This window comes from Stigmatopora nigra, chromosome 7, assembly GCF_051989575.1.
Source record: "Stigmatopora nigra isolate UIUO_SnigA chromosome 7, RoL_Snig_1.1, whole genome shotgun sequence".
In the NCBI taxonomy this organism is placed as follows: domain Eukaryota; kingdom Metazoa; phylum Chordata; class Actinopteri; order Syngnathiformes; family Syngnathidae; genus Stigmatopora; species Stigmatopora nigra.
The window spans coordinates 7,017,411-7,031,541 of NC_135514.1; the positions used below are offsets into that span (position 1 = coordinate 7,017,411).

At 39.1% G+C, this 14,131-nt stretch overlaps 1 protein-coding gene and 1 long non-coding RNA gene across 5 annotated transcripts in view; both read left to right on the top strand.

Moving 5' to 3' along the window:
* fhod3b (formin homology 2 domain containing 3b) overlaps positions 1 to 11,429 on the top strand; it is a 57,441-nt gene extending 46,012 nt beyond the window's left edge. For 2 of the 4 annotated variants that reach the window (XM_077720179.1, XM_077720182.1), the window contains 16 exons: positions 177 to 224; positions 767 to 859; positions 943 to 1,077; positions 1,156 to 1,206; positions 1,337 to 1,527; positions 2,044 to 2,595; positions 3,091 to 3,959; positions 4,038 to 4,196; positions 4,729 to 4,911; positions 5,606 to 5,725; positions 6,786 to 6,947; positions 7,130 to 7,320; positions 7,409 to 7,601; positions 8,775 to 8,952; positions 9,041 to 9,202; positions 10,112 to 11,429. In XM_077720179.1, coding sequence (XP_077576305.1) covers positions 177 to 224; positions 767 to 859; positions 943 to 1,077; positions 1,156 to 1,206; positions 1,337 to 1,527; positions 2,044 to 2,595; positions 3,091 to 3,959; positions 4,038 to 4,196; positions 4,729 to 4,911; positions 5,606 to 5,725; positions 6,786 to 6,947; positions 7,130 to 7,320; positions 7,409 to 7,601; positions 8,775 to 8,952; positions 9,041 to 9,202; positions 10,112 to 10,194 — 3,370 coding nt within the window. In that variant the 3' untranslated portion in view covers positions 10,195 to 11,429. Of the gene's footprint in view, positions 1 to 176; positions 225 to 766; positions 860 to 939; positions 1,078 to 1,155; positions 1,207 to 1,336; positions 1,528 to 2,043; positions 2,596 to 3,090; positions 3,960 to 4,037; positions 4,197 to 4,728; positions 4,912 to 5,605; positions 5,726 to 6,785; positions 6,948 to 7,129; positions 7,321 to 7,408; positions 7,602 to 8,774; positions 8,953 to 9,040; positions 9,203 to 10,111 lie in introns of all 4 variants that reach the window. The other 2 variants (XM_077720180.1, XM_077720181.1) reach the window with 2 other exon arrangements.
* Positions 11,430 to 12,052: 623 nt separating this feature from the next.
* Positions 12,053 to 14,127, top strand: LOC144199388 (uncharacterized). The gene is made up of 2 exons (XR_013326899.1): positions 12,053 to 12,308; positions 13,131 to 14,127. It is a non-coding gene; the product is annotated as an uncharacterized LOC144199388 (long non-coding RNA).
* Positions 14,128 to 14,131: the final 4 nt, after the last annotated feature.

The window sequence follows — 14,131 nt, forward strand, 5'->3', positions numbered from 1 at the left end:
CAAAACAACTGTTTATTTTCATAGCATCATCGTTTTATCATTTGCCCTTAGAAGTGTTGGTTTTCCTTTCCTCTGCATCTCTTCCACAACCATCCATTTCTTTGTGTCTGTGTTTAACTAACATTACTAACATATTTCAACTTATGATACATTTCTGTTTTTTGTTTCATCTTCAGTATGACAGAAACATCTAACACGCTTAGAAAGACTTGCTGGGCTGAAAGGTAAAAATAGTGACTTGAATGATGCTTGATTTAGAAAGTGAACAGTGTGGCTCTATCAAACAAGAAGTGGATTATATTTGTATTTTGTTTTGTATTCATTATTATTATTCATTAACTAATCATCTATGTTTTATTTTTGTTGTCATACTGCTCATCTAACTCTTATAGTTGGTCTTTATTGCTGTACTACGGGTGTAACAATTTATCAATATATCGATATGATGACAAAATACACATTAGTATATTCTTTTATGTTCTTTAGTTATAAAATGGTTTTGTTGAAAATGTCTGAAATGAATGAACTACAAAAATCACTTATTATTCCATCTATTAGTACTTTACTTGAATAATTATATGCTAATAATTCATCCTTGTCTAAATAATTGATATTGTATTATCATGGAATGAGTGATTCCTGCCCATTATTGCAAAATGAAGGCCTGTCACGTTAATGCTCATGACGGCTTTATCAGGTTTTGCTGAGGGTGACTGAAACTTAAAAAAGCTCAATTTTCTCAATGAAATATTCATTCTGTTTCCAGGGTCAATTCCAATGGCGCACACCAGGCTCCAAATTCACCCAGCCATCGCTTTTCCAGTACAGCAACGTGCTCACCAGAGTCGAAAACTGACAGGTTGGCCTGGATAATAGTCTAGGAATGTGAAAATCTATCAACTTACCATATCTAAGTTGTACATTTGTGCTTTTTGCTAGCAGACCTGCTGTAGGAGGCCTGCTGAGCTCCTCATACAGGCAGCATCAAGAGTCTCTGGCTGCAGAGAGGGAGAGGAGGCGCACGGAACGAGAGGAGCGTCTGCAGAGGATCGAAAGGGACGAGAGGGACCGCTTTAAGTCAGTCTCACCTTGCAAAATACAGTCTTGTTATCATATTCTCTATCCAGACAATCATTCTCGCTTCATCTCTCTCAGTCGAGACTACATTGATAAAAGAGAAGAAGCAAGACAAGCCAGGGAGGAAAGGTAATGGACTTTTTAACATTAACCTTCAATGTTATTTTATTTGCAATTTGCGTTGACTACGTATTTCATCCCACTTGTTTAGCAAATTGATATCAGTAAACAGTGAGCTTTATCGTCTTTTGCATGGCAGGTACAAGGCTGTGGAGCGACAAGCAGCCGAAGAGTTTGAGCGAGAGCGGCCTAGGGTGCCAGTAAGAGGCCGCACAGAGATAACGCTGTGTTTGAGTTCGAATCCCGCCATCCGCTCAGCGTCCCGATGTGTGACCACTTCGACTATGGCCTCACCTCGAGACAAGACCGTAAATACTCAGCAGAAGACGGGTAAATTCTATTTAACTGACCATTGATCGACAATCAAATGCATTCATTCGAATACTACTACATAAGGACTAAGGAAATTCTGGCAAGTAATAGAAATAACAGTATAAGTATATATTAAAAACTAGTAGTATTCTTGAACTGCAGGTGTAAGGCTTTGTGTTTGGGATTCTAGTCTTTGTGTGTAAGCTTTTTTTTTGTGGATATCATTCGGTGCGAGCCACCATTTCATAACCTGTGAAAATTACAATTTGGCCATTTTGAGTCCGTTATTTATTATTGTCTCATAATCATAAAGGACAAGATATGTCTGAAAGCAGCAATGCCATATTTCTGCTTTCATTCACTTTCTTTTTGAACCACTGGAAAAAAAAATTGAAGTATTCATAGTATTCATGTTCATCTTCTTTCAATTCTAGGATGAAGCTACTACTCATGAACTTTTTCTCATAACAGTATCCATTGAACAGCATTTGTACTTTTGTAAACGTTTATTTCTTTTCCTGGAATCTCTTTCAGGAAATGACTCAAAACCTGACTCTCCAGCAAGAGAAAACAGTCCAACGTCAGAATCAACAATATCAGAACGTTGTCCTTCACCCTCCTCGCAACCAAATATGGCTGTGAAAGAGCCGCCAGCAGACACAGAGAATGTTTCTGACATTGGAACACTTCAGAATGTAGTTGTCAGGCCAGAAGAGTGCAAAGAGGGAGGAATGGACAATGAAGAGAGGCAAGAAGAGCAAAACCTTGCAGAGAAAGAACAGTGTGAGACTGGGAGGAAAGTAGAAGAAGAAGAAGAAGAGCAGGTGGACGTGGTAGAAGTGACTGATGAAGCACAAGACACTGGTATAGCAGTGGATTTAGAGGATATTGAGTTAGAAGAAGCATGTATAGCGGTTCCGATGATAGTGAGGGATGTTGAGGAAAGTATAGTGTTGAGCGAGAAAGAACGACAGAATGAGGAAGTGAACGAAAAGGACAATTGCTCGGCCTCCAGCATCTCCTCCACCAGCAGCACTTTGGAGAGAGAGGAGCGTGAGGACAAAATCAAACATGGCATTGAAGCAGGTATTTGTGGATCTATGTTGTTTTGTGATAATATACTTTAGAATAATCCATTCAGAAGTAGAGTGGTTCAATCTTTGTGATCAAGGCCTGTATTTGATTTTTAAAAGCGACAGAATTTTCTGTTTTGGGCATTTGTAGAGGAAATTTAGAAGTAGTTATTATTCTGTGATTTATTTAATTGTGAAAGAAAAAAAATGATAGTCATTTTATTTTTGGGGAAATATATTTGGCATCCTTTATTATTTACATCATGTGTAATCCACATTCAATATCAAATGTCTCCCTTTACAACCTCCTTTTTAATTTTGTTCACTTACACTTCCTAAATATTATGTTGTCAAAACACAAAAATAGTGATGCCCCAATATTTCAGTGATATGAAATTGCAATATATTGGCAACTGGTTTGCAAACATAATTCTTTAAAAGATGTACTTATATTAATTACATTGTGATGAATGGTGTTTTGTTAATGTTAGGGTTTTCTTTCCAACAGGCCAGTGGAGCCAGTGTATTGAAGACCCGGAGAAAAACGACATCCTCAACAAGCGCTTTATGCTGGACATGCTCTACTCTCACACATCAAACAAGGAGGCCAACGTCGCAGGAGGAAAGACGGAGAAAGAAACACAATGTGAATGTGAAAAGGACACAGAGGTGACGGACCCTTCTATGGTCACTTTGTCTAACAGAATCTCCTCATTGGAGGCTCACAAACAGACCAGGGAAGAAAATGTGAAGAAACTGGAGGGGGGCAACGTGGACAAACAGGGTACTGTACGAGCCGTGGCGGAGAAACTTGGTGATTTGGTCAAGGTTCTGACATCTCCTGAAGCAGAGCTGTCCATGGAACCACAACACGCTACATCAGCCGTCAACATGACTTTGGTCCAGAAGAAAGAATCGGACCAAATTTGGGACCAGCTCATGGCCGCTCCCCGTGAGCTTCGCATCAAGGAAATGGATTTCACCGACCTGCGGGACGAGGATGACGTGGATATTTTAGATATGGACAGCGTGATGAGTTCTGATGATCTCCCGCCGCCACCACCTCCGCCTCCATTATTCAATGCTTCCCGAACACCGCCCCCACCTCCTCCCATCCTTGGCAGAATGGTGCGTCCACCTCCACCTTTCATGCCACCGCCTTCTCCTCAGTTAAATCGCGGGGAAGTACCGTTGTTTCTCAAAAAGAAGAAGACCATTCGACTCTTTTGGAATGAGGTGCGACCCATGGAATGGCAGTGCAAGAGCCATAAGTTCTGTAAGGAGTCCCTATGGTCTAAATTAGAGCCACTTAAACTGGACACATCCAAACTGGAGCAGCTTTTTGAATCTAAATCCAAGGAGTTGCCTGTTACTAAGGTAGATTATATTTAAACCCAAGAAAGCACATTATCAGAAATGTAGTGAAATGTGCAATATGTGTGCTTTGAATTGTAGAAAGCAGCAGTTGATGGCAAAAGACAAGAAATCATTGTTCTCGATTCCAAACGCAGCAACGCCATAAACATCGGCTTGACTGTTTTACCTCCTCCTCGCACAATCAAGACCGCCATTCTCAACTTTGATGAGTATGCACTGAACAAAGAAGGTATTGAGGTAAGGCTATGTTTAAATTGCTTAAAGAAAACAGGCTTCAAAATAAGTGCATTTATTTCCTCAATACTAAAAATGCACGGTTATCTTCCCATGAAAAAGAAAATGAATTAGTCTTTCGTGGCTTTGATAATTTTCAATTTTGACATATCATATGTCTGTCTAAAGGCGTGTAATCAATCACCATAACGATCCAAAATGTCGACCGGCACTTGAAAATGACGTAGAAGACATCAGCAGATAACGATAAATGTTGTGTCCCTTTAGTATTATGTAAGACTCAGACAGATCAATCTCTGCGAGGAGTTCCTGTTGACCTTTTTGCCTTTCAAATTTTCCAATAACAGGAAAAAAAATTGAAAGTTTGCACATCACGCATTTTTCCTGGAAATCTTGGGAAGCATCAAAGATAAACAGCGGTGGAAAATGTCCAAATCAATTTGTATCCTCTAGGCGTGTTATGTGAATACGATGCGATGGTGACTTGATAAACGACCCCTATTCACTCCCCCCGTCCTGTCATCTCATCTCCTAGAAAATCTTGACCATGATCCCCACTGAGGAAGAGAAGCAGAGGATCCAGGAGGCTCAGCTGCTCAATCCCGATATTCCCCTGGGCAACGCTGAGCAGTTTCTCCTCATCCTCTCCTCCATCACCGAGCTGTCGGCCCGCCTGCAGCTGTGGGCCTTCAAGATGGATTATGATCTTATTGAAAAGGTCGGTCTGCACTTGCTTTAATCCTATAGACGTGCATTCTTGAAGAAGGAGCATCAAATAGAAACTATCCATTTATTTTTTCACACGACACCAAACAAAAACGTCACCTACTGTGTACTGAAATAATGCTATACAGTAAAGATATCACTACAAAGTATTTTAATGCTCTCCACGGCACTGGCATACACGCATAAATAAACTTCCAATATTTTTTGAAGTACTACACTAGAGTGTGACTTATAGTCCGAAAAATACGACTAAATCACTTAGCGTTATTATCTTTGTTGACTTACTGAAGCTCATCTTTCTAGCTAGATTTTACTCGTCTACTAAATTCTCTCCCGTAGTAGTGGAATGAATGGTGACGATAGTCTGCACTTTCTGTGTTAAAATCTAATTTTATTAGATTTGGTATGTTCTCCTCATCCATATATGTTTTCACCACTCTTCCTATCACATTCCAGCATGAATAAGAGGTTAATTGAAGACCTTAAACCGGCTTTTAGAGTTCCAATGATGTCACTGAGGTTCTGCAAATGATAGGTGACTCTTTCAGAGGGTTCCTGGGATAGCCTGCAACTCCTTCATGAGAATGAGTCGTCCAGGAAATAGATGGCGGTTGAAGTCAATTTGTTAATGACAGCAAATATAAAAAATAATCACACTTAAAGTGCTGCTGTTGTTTTTTTTGTAGGAAGTTGCAGAACCTCTCCAGGACCTTAAGGAAGGAATGGACCAACTGGAGAAAAACACGACCCTCCGCTACATCTTGACCACACTGTTAGCCATCGGCAACTTTCTTAATGGCACCAATGTAAGTAGATCTCCAGCTATAATTGCGTCATTGTATTATTATGGTTGTCGCCTTTTTCAATTTTATATGCAAATTCCCCATATAGTTGTGGATCAACCTTAAAATGCAAGTGTTGGTCAAATATGCAAGTTTGGATAAATTCATTATTTAGTGCTAAAATTTTCTGGTTGCAATTCAGGGTGTAGCACCCCTGCAACCCTCGTGAGCATAAGCGGCTCATAAAATAAATGTTGCTGAAAGGGTAGCAGATATAGTATTTGAGAATTTTGCCGTTTGAATCTCAACTCACGCAATCCTTTGTTGAACTGGTGTTTTGACTTTGTTTTTGTGGGTTTATTTTGGGTACAAGTTTGTCCCCAACTTACAGTGACATGCTCTAAATTATCTACAGGAGGAAGTTAGGGGATTCCTGCCTGTTTTAATACCATTTAATAACATAGGAGAGATGATGCATGCATACGGCAGTTGACATCTAAATTTAAAGTCATGCGCAATTTCCTTTTAATATGTCAGAAATAACACTAAATGTTCCGTGGGAAAGCTTGGCGGGACTTTCTACAAGAAGAAATAAATGTCTAAAGGAATTGTGTGTGTTCTGGAATTGACTGTACAGTGCGTGAGGAGGACTTGCATCTCTGCTATGTGATTCTATGAATGAGCATATGAAGGACAAACACGCAAAGGGGAAAGTAGAAGTCATCGACATCAAAACAGCCCGTTCCCATAAATAACGTCTGGATTTTTTTTCATTTTGGCATTTAAAGTTGGCCAAAGAACAAAGAAGATTTTGTTTGTGTCTTTCATGCTATGTGCTGGCTTAAACTTTGGAAGTAGATTGTAGTTGCCGATAATCACAACCTAATGAAGCTACATATCTTCTTTGGCACAATTTGAGAGCTTTCCTGCCTGTGCCAGAGAGGAAATACGCTGCAATTTGGTCCTCTTGTTGGGTTTTCTGATTGTTCCTGTCAGAGAATAGACTCCCCCATTTACTCACACACAGCCCTATCTGTCTGCCTTCTTTTTCTGAATGCGCTTCTGTGCTTGCTTGCTTTTCCAGGCCAAAGGCTTTGAGCTGAGTTACCTGGAGAAAGTCCCGGAGGTAAAGGACACTGTTCACAAGCAGTCTTTGCTACACCACACCTGTGCCATCGTGGTGGAAAAGTTTCCAGAAAGTTCTGATCTCTACTCTGAGATTGGAGCCATCACCCGGCTCACCAAGGTGCAGACAGATATGTTAGATAGATCAAATATATATAAGTATCTCGGTCCGCTAGTTTGGATTTTAATTTAATCCTGTTAATCAAATCTCAGTTCAAATCCAAACTGTTTTGATGGTGTCCTGTTACGGCAATTTAAGGGTCGATTTAAGGGATTTCTCATCACTGGTGCTGTTTTTGGCAGGTGGACTTTGACCAACTCCAAGACACTTTGGCTCAGATGGAGAGAAGGTGCAAAGCCTCATGGGATCACCTGAAGGTCATCGCCAAACACGAGATGAAGCCAGCTCTAAAACAAAAGATGTCCGACTTCCTCAAAGATTGCGCTGAGAGGATTATCATTCTAAAGATCGTACACAGGAGGATAATCAACAGGTATGGTGGCTTGGTTGCATTACTCCTTACCTGTTGCCCTTTCTTTTTGTTGATTGAGTTTTTCTGTGTGTAACTTTTATTTCTACAGATTTCACGCCTTCTTATTGTTCCTGGGCCATCCGGTATACGGTGTCCGTGATGTCAGCATTCATCGTTTTAGCAAAATCCTCAGTGAATTTGCACTGGAATACCGCACGACGAGGGAGCGTGTGTTGCAGCAGAAACAGAAGAGAGCCAACCATCGCGAGAGAAACAAGACCAGAGGAAAAATGATAACCGATGTAAGTAGATAGTACATATGTAGTATATACTATCAAGTATTCAAGGGTGACGGGGTGCTGGAGCCTATCCCTACTGGCTTTGGACACCCTAAATTGGTGGCCAGCCAATCTCAGGGCAAGAGGAGACACCTCATACCTAGGGGAAATTAAGAGTGTTCAACCAGCCTACCATATATAGATACATATATGTAGTATTTTTTTTAAATTGATACTATTTCAGAGAAGACTTGGAAAACAGGTTCTAAATGTAGGTCAATGCTTCAGACAAAGGCTTCACTTGTCCTGACTCCCACTACTCTTGCATACAATTGCGATGACATGGGTAAAATTCTCAAATGTATACGTTACAGTAACAACAATCAGTGAGTTGTCATCAGTCTATTCCAATGTGTTGCTTCAGTAGACTTGAAAAGGCCAGGGAAAACATTCAGCTCCGCAATTAGAATCCCTTCAAGTAAATGCTTGAGAATGTCTCCAAAGGGGCCACAATTCAATCTTGTATGAGAATACAAACGTTAGGTGTTCACTCACAAGGAATAACAACATTTATGATGGTTAGAAAGATTCAGATCCAATTCAAGAACGTCTTTCTTCCTTTTGAAAATAGTACAATAAATAGACAAGATGGATATATGTTCAGGATGTGTTAGGAGACAATTTTGAGACATTATTGTCCAGAGTGCTATGCTCCGGCTCCAGATTTGTACTGCTTTTTGGGTCATGTTTTCATTGGAAGTTCCTGATTGACTTTGAAGGCCTTTGTTTAGTTACTTACCTGTCTCCCTCCCCTCATGTCTTTAGAGTGACAACGAAAGTGACAGTGAGGTAGGGGCACTGCCATCTGCAGTAAGCCGCATGCAAAACATTTTGCAGTGACTAACATTAAAGAGTTTGAATTCTAACCTAACAGGGATTCAACAAAGACAAATACAATGAGGTAGACATTTTTTGAATACCCCAAACAACTCTTTTTGAGGACTCTTTGCGGGGGGAAAAAGGGAAAATCTTAACTTGATAAAAAGCATGATTGCCTAATCTGTGTTTGTTTGTAGAAGATATTCATATACTATGTAAATAAGGTGCATCTGGTTGGAAGGCCACTTAATGCAACAATCAGAGGTTGAAGTGATCTGTTGAACCCCACAGCGCCTAAACATTGTCTCCTTTTTGCAGAGCGTTAAATTTGGCGGTGACGCACCTGAGAGCCAGGCTCAGGGCATCCAATACGCTCAGGACGCGGCCGAGCACGAGAACATGAAGGCAGTATTGAAGGGCAGTGTGCTGGGCGGGGAGAGCGAGACGTCCACAGTGCCGGGCCTGCGTACACGCACGCGAGCCAGCAACTCAAGAAGTGACTGCTTTCAATGTTCTACTAGCAGGAAATTTGATTTTTGTTGTTGTTGTTGTTGTCATGTTCATGATCATTTTTGCATTTTCAGCACGCGTGCCTCCCTGGTGCATCGCTAACGACGATACTATCAACTGCACGGATGACACGGCCGACGAGATCATGGAGCGAATCGTACGCTCGGCCACTCAAGCGCCAGGTCCGAGGTCGCAACCTCGAGAGAGGCGACGCTCCAGAGTCAATCGCAAATCACGTACGTCATTTTGGCAAACTAAAGCGATTGTTAATTTTTTCAACCACCGCATTTTTTCAAACTATAAGTCACACCAGCCAAATTATACACAATGAAGAGGAAAAAATTATATATTTAGGAGTCATACTGGAGTATAAGTGGCCTTTTTTGGGACAAGAACAAACATATGTTAAAGTAACAATAATAAAGTGAACAACATGGCTAAATAGGCAGCTGTTGACAGAACTGTTTAAATTACTACAGCCAGAGAGGGAAAAAGTGTAGGTGTACTTAAGTATTACTAGCAGGCCAAGCCAAACTATGGAAAAAAGAAGGACTTATAGACCGTAAAATTTCCATATACATATGTATATACATATACATACATGTATATGTATATATATATATATATATATATATATATATATATATATATATATATATATATGTATGCATGTATATCTTTATGTTTTTGTGTGTATATATGTATGTGTATATGTATGTAAATATGTGTATATGTACATGTGTATATATGTATGTATATATATATATATGTATGTATATGTGTATATGTACATGTGTGTATATTTGTGTGTATATATGTGTGTATATATATATAAAGGTTAAAACTTAAACAAAATATATAAGAAAGTAGAATTAAGACAAATAAGACAAAAAAAAACATTTGAAGCATTATGTATTTTTTTTCTAAACATTTTAATCTTTATTTACAAACACAAACATCATAATGAACTCATCAGTTCCAATCGTATTTTGCAGAGATTTGTGTAATGCGTCCAAATAAAAAATACATTACTTGTATTATAAATAAATAAACAAAAGAGCGTCCTTAGTAAAATCCTTTGCAAAGGATTAGGTAACATCATGTTGAAAAGACTAACTCCCACTTTGTGCTCTTTTTTCACGTAGTGAGGAGAACGCTGAAGAGCGGTTTGACATCCGAGGAGGCCAACGTCCTGGGCTTGTCGGGTTCTTCTGACATGCAAGTGTGAACAGCACCAGAGGCCACACGTTGAAACCTCCTCGCCTTGCTGCTGGCAGGGTTAGGTTCCGTGGGAAGTCAAGGCCAGCGTTGCATTGAGAACACTGAGCTTCGCCACTCTTGCATCGCATAACCCAGCGTTAGCACCCCAAAAGCCAAAGCACCCCGCGGGCTTGTGTGCAGGCGGACATGGTCAAAGTATGAGGAACAAGTTCAAAGATGTCACCAGTGTGTGTACATGTACTACTGTGCTACTTCAGCATGACTAATGCCTTCCTTCCCCTCCAGTAGGTGACCGTTAGGCGATCAAAAGCATTTAAAAGGCTTGAGAAAAATGGAATTGTATCAAGTGGGGTTAAAGGTAAAATAGATAGTTTGGCAGACAGCATGTGGCGCACAGCTGGTACTTTTGTTGTCCCAGCTGCACATTTCAGTGCCTTTCTGAGACGCGTATTTATTAAAGAGAGGTTTTCCGAGATTTCCTATCAGATGACGAAAGATCAAGAGTTGCAATTTTTCTCAGTGTTCTCTCGATTCGTAATGAAGTTTGTCTGTTATGGCAACACTTTGCTGACACCTCCTTACAAGTCAGCTCACTTTAACCTAGTTTTTTTGTTGTTGTTTTTTAATCCAATGTATCTCCTTTTAACTAGCATCACTGGAGATTCCCTTAGAAGCACTCTCATCTCTGTATGAATGTGAAAAATGAGCATTTAACTTATATATATATTTCTAAACAGCTATAATGAAGCCACGTGAAAAGAAAGGTATTTTTTAAATACGTAAAATGTAGGCCCAATGTGCTATAATTCAGAAGGCCCTTTAACACATATTTTTTACAACTCCCAGTTTGCCACTTTCCGCGAATGGGAGGCTAGCCATTTAAGGCTCAATCACAATGAAGAAAACACCAGCAGTAGTTTTTAGTTAACTCTGGACAGCACCTTAGATTCCCAAATGTAATGTCTCTTTTTTTAACCAATCAACCAGATATATGTGTAAGGTCAGTCAGACCTGTTTGTAGAATTGTGTATTATAGAATAAATACAGTATTATTAAAGTAATTTAAAGCTTTGAGAGGAGACACTTTTGCAAGTTAAGGTTTGATATAAATGCTGGTTCTGTGCTCTGGACTTGGCTTTGTCATCATTGCACTTCACAACTCTGCTACCCACACAAGGAAGGCCTCAAATGTAGCCACAGACAATTTCATTCTTCCAATTAAAAAAGCTTGTGGAAAACTAATCATTTTGTCAATTGTAGTCTCGCTGCTTTGAAAGAACAAAAAAGGCAAAGAGTTGAACTAAAGTTATGCTTATTTTTAGTCCACTCAATATGATCAATCACTTGAGACAAACTGTCCAAACCAAACAAACATTTAAAATATGTATATTTATATTTATTCTTTATTTATATTTATTCTTTATTTGTGTGTGTGTGTGTGGGGGGGGGGGGGGGTACTAAGTATGAGTGTGAGCATTCGTGGTTGTTTGTCTCCTTATGCCCTGCGATTGGATGACCACCAATTCAGCGGGTCCCCCACCTCTGCCCCGAAGTCAGCTGGGTTAGGCTCCAGCACCCTCCGCGACCCAAGTAAGGATAAAGCGGTTCAGAAAAAATGAATGAATGGATGTACTCTACTCTAGTTCATTCATTCATTCAAAGAGGGATGCAATAGTTACTATAGCATCCCTCTTTGAGTTTAAAGATGCATTAGAGTTTCATTATAGTGTACACATACTGTTTTACAGCACCAAGATCATAAAAATCACGACTATTCGACGTCATAAGCAATGTTCCCTATAATATGCGCGCGTGCGCAATTGCGCACTATCGTCTTCTCTTTTTTTGGTACCCCTTTCCCCATGATGGCGCCGTTTACTGTCTGTGTAATACGTATTGTTTCTTTGCATCAGGACCACAAAACCCACGACTATCTACGTCATCTTCAAAACATAGACAACGAGTTGTGAGGACAAATCTTTTCCACATTCAATGTGCGGGACAATATGGGCGTGGTTACGCCTAGTGGTGACGTGAATGAGTTAATTAGGTGCATGCGCAGTTACCGTTCGTTTCAGGAAGTCTTTCCCACGCTGACGGTCGAGCGACCACGCCAACGAGGTGAGTAGAAGTGCAATTTAATGCGTTTTTATCACGATATCGGGATATTTTTCAGCTATCAATTGAGCTCAAAACGCCAACAAATCTTTTCGTTTAATGCCAGGCTTAACACGCCGTCGACATTTGGAGTTTGGGCTTCTTTTCCCCACCGGCTCTGCGCTGTATGTTACTAGTTAGCATTAGCGTTAGCGTCACGATTTGACTTTCAAAGTATTTTGTCCGTTTTCTCTTCTTTATTGAGTCGTGTAGCGAGACTTAAAACTTAATCAAACAACGCCGAGACCTCAACTGACCGTTTGCTGGGTAAATGCTCACTCTAGAATGACATTCAGAGGCACGACTTAGTTTCTAAATTGTGTTGTATGTGATGATAGTTTTCATTGTGTGTGCTACACACCCGGTTCCAATTTGTAATTGTTCTGTTTTTACAAACCTCACTAATACAAAACTGTTAATCCAACATTCATAGCTGTTAACGTCAGTCTATATAGTTAATCGCTGTATAGAGAACTGTTAAACCAACTTTCTCCTAACTGTTAATGTCAGTCTATATATTTAATTGCCTTGTCTGGAAAGGGGAAAATAGCATTTAGCACTCACCAACTTATTTTCATTCTTCATCTTGATCGTTTATTAAATTTCTTGTAATTTCTATATCCTGTAATTGTTTGGCAACCCCCAAATTCCTTGGTTAAATTAAGTTTTCCCTGTTAAGCATCAAGATAAAATAAAACTAGTCCCAAAAAAAAAAAAAACTAGGTGTATTTGTTGAAACTCCAGACTCTATATATGCTAACTTGTGCTTTTTTCCCTATGCAACAGGTCTGAGAGATCTTCCCTGCTGGTTGCCCATTTGAAGATGGCTCTCTTGCATCACATGGTGTCTCTGTACTTCTGAAAATCCAAAATAAATAAAAGCCTAGTTCATCATGTTGATGTTTCACTGGCCATTCGTTTCCACTACTCTTTGACTAGATCTTTAAGGTAAGAATGATCACATTAGAGTAGGAATTCTCCGTGTTTTTTCCTCCAAATTTATATTCTACATTCTTGTTTCTCCCCAAAATTTAAATTGTTTATTCCCCATCCCCCCCCCCAAATTTTTATTCTAAAATTTATTCTCTAAGTGTATATTCCCCCAGTTTTTTTTCCTCCAAATTTAGATTTATTCCACCTCAAAATGTATTTTGTTTTATTTTCTAAATATTTATCCTAACTATATATTCCATCACTCCCCCCATATTTGTATTCTAAGTGTATATTTTCCCAATTTTATATTCTTTATTCCACCCCAAAATGTATATTGTTTTATTTTCTAAATGTTTATCCCCCACAAATTTGTATTCTATTTCCCCTATTCATTCACCCAGTTTTTTTTTCTAAGTGTTTATTCTACCCCAAAATGTTTATTGTTTTATTTTCCAAGTTTATTCCCCACAAATTTGTATTCCAAGTATATATTTCCCCTATTCATTCACCCAGTTTTTTTTTCTAAGTGTTTATTCCACCCCAAAATGTATATTGTTTTATTTTCTAAGTGTTAATCCCCCACAAATTTGTATTCTAAGTATATAATTCCCCTATTCATTCACCCAGTTTTTTTTCTAAGTGTTTATTCCCCCCAAAATGTGTTTTATTTTCTAAGTGTTTATTCCCCCCCAAATTTGTATTCTAAGTATATTTCCATCATATTCTATTCATTCACCCAGTTTTTTTCTAAGTGTTTATTCCCCCTCAAAATGTGTTTTTTTTTTTCTAAGTGTTTTGTTAGGTATGCTAAGTTCAAATGTTTACTTGTAAATAAATTTTTTAACTCTGATTGT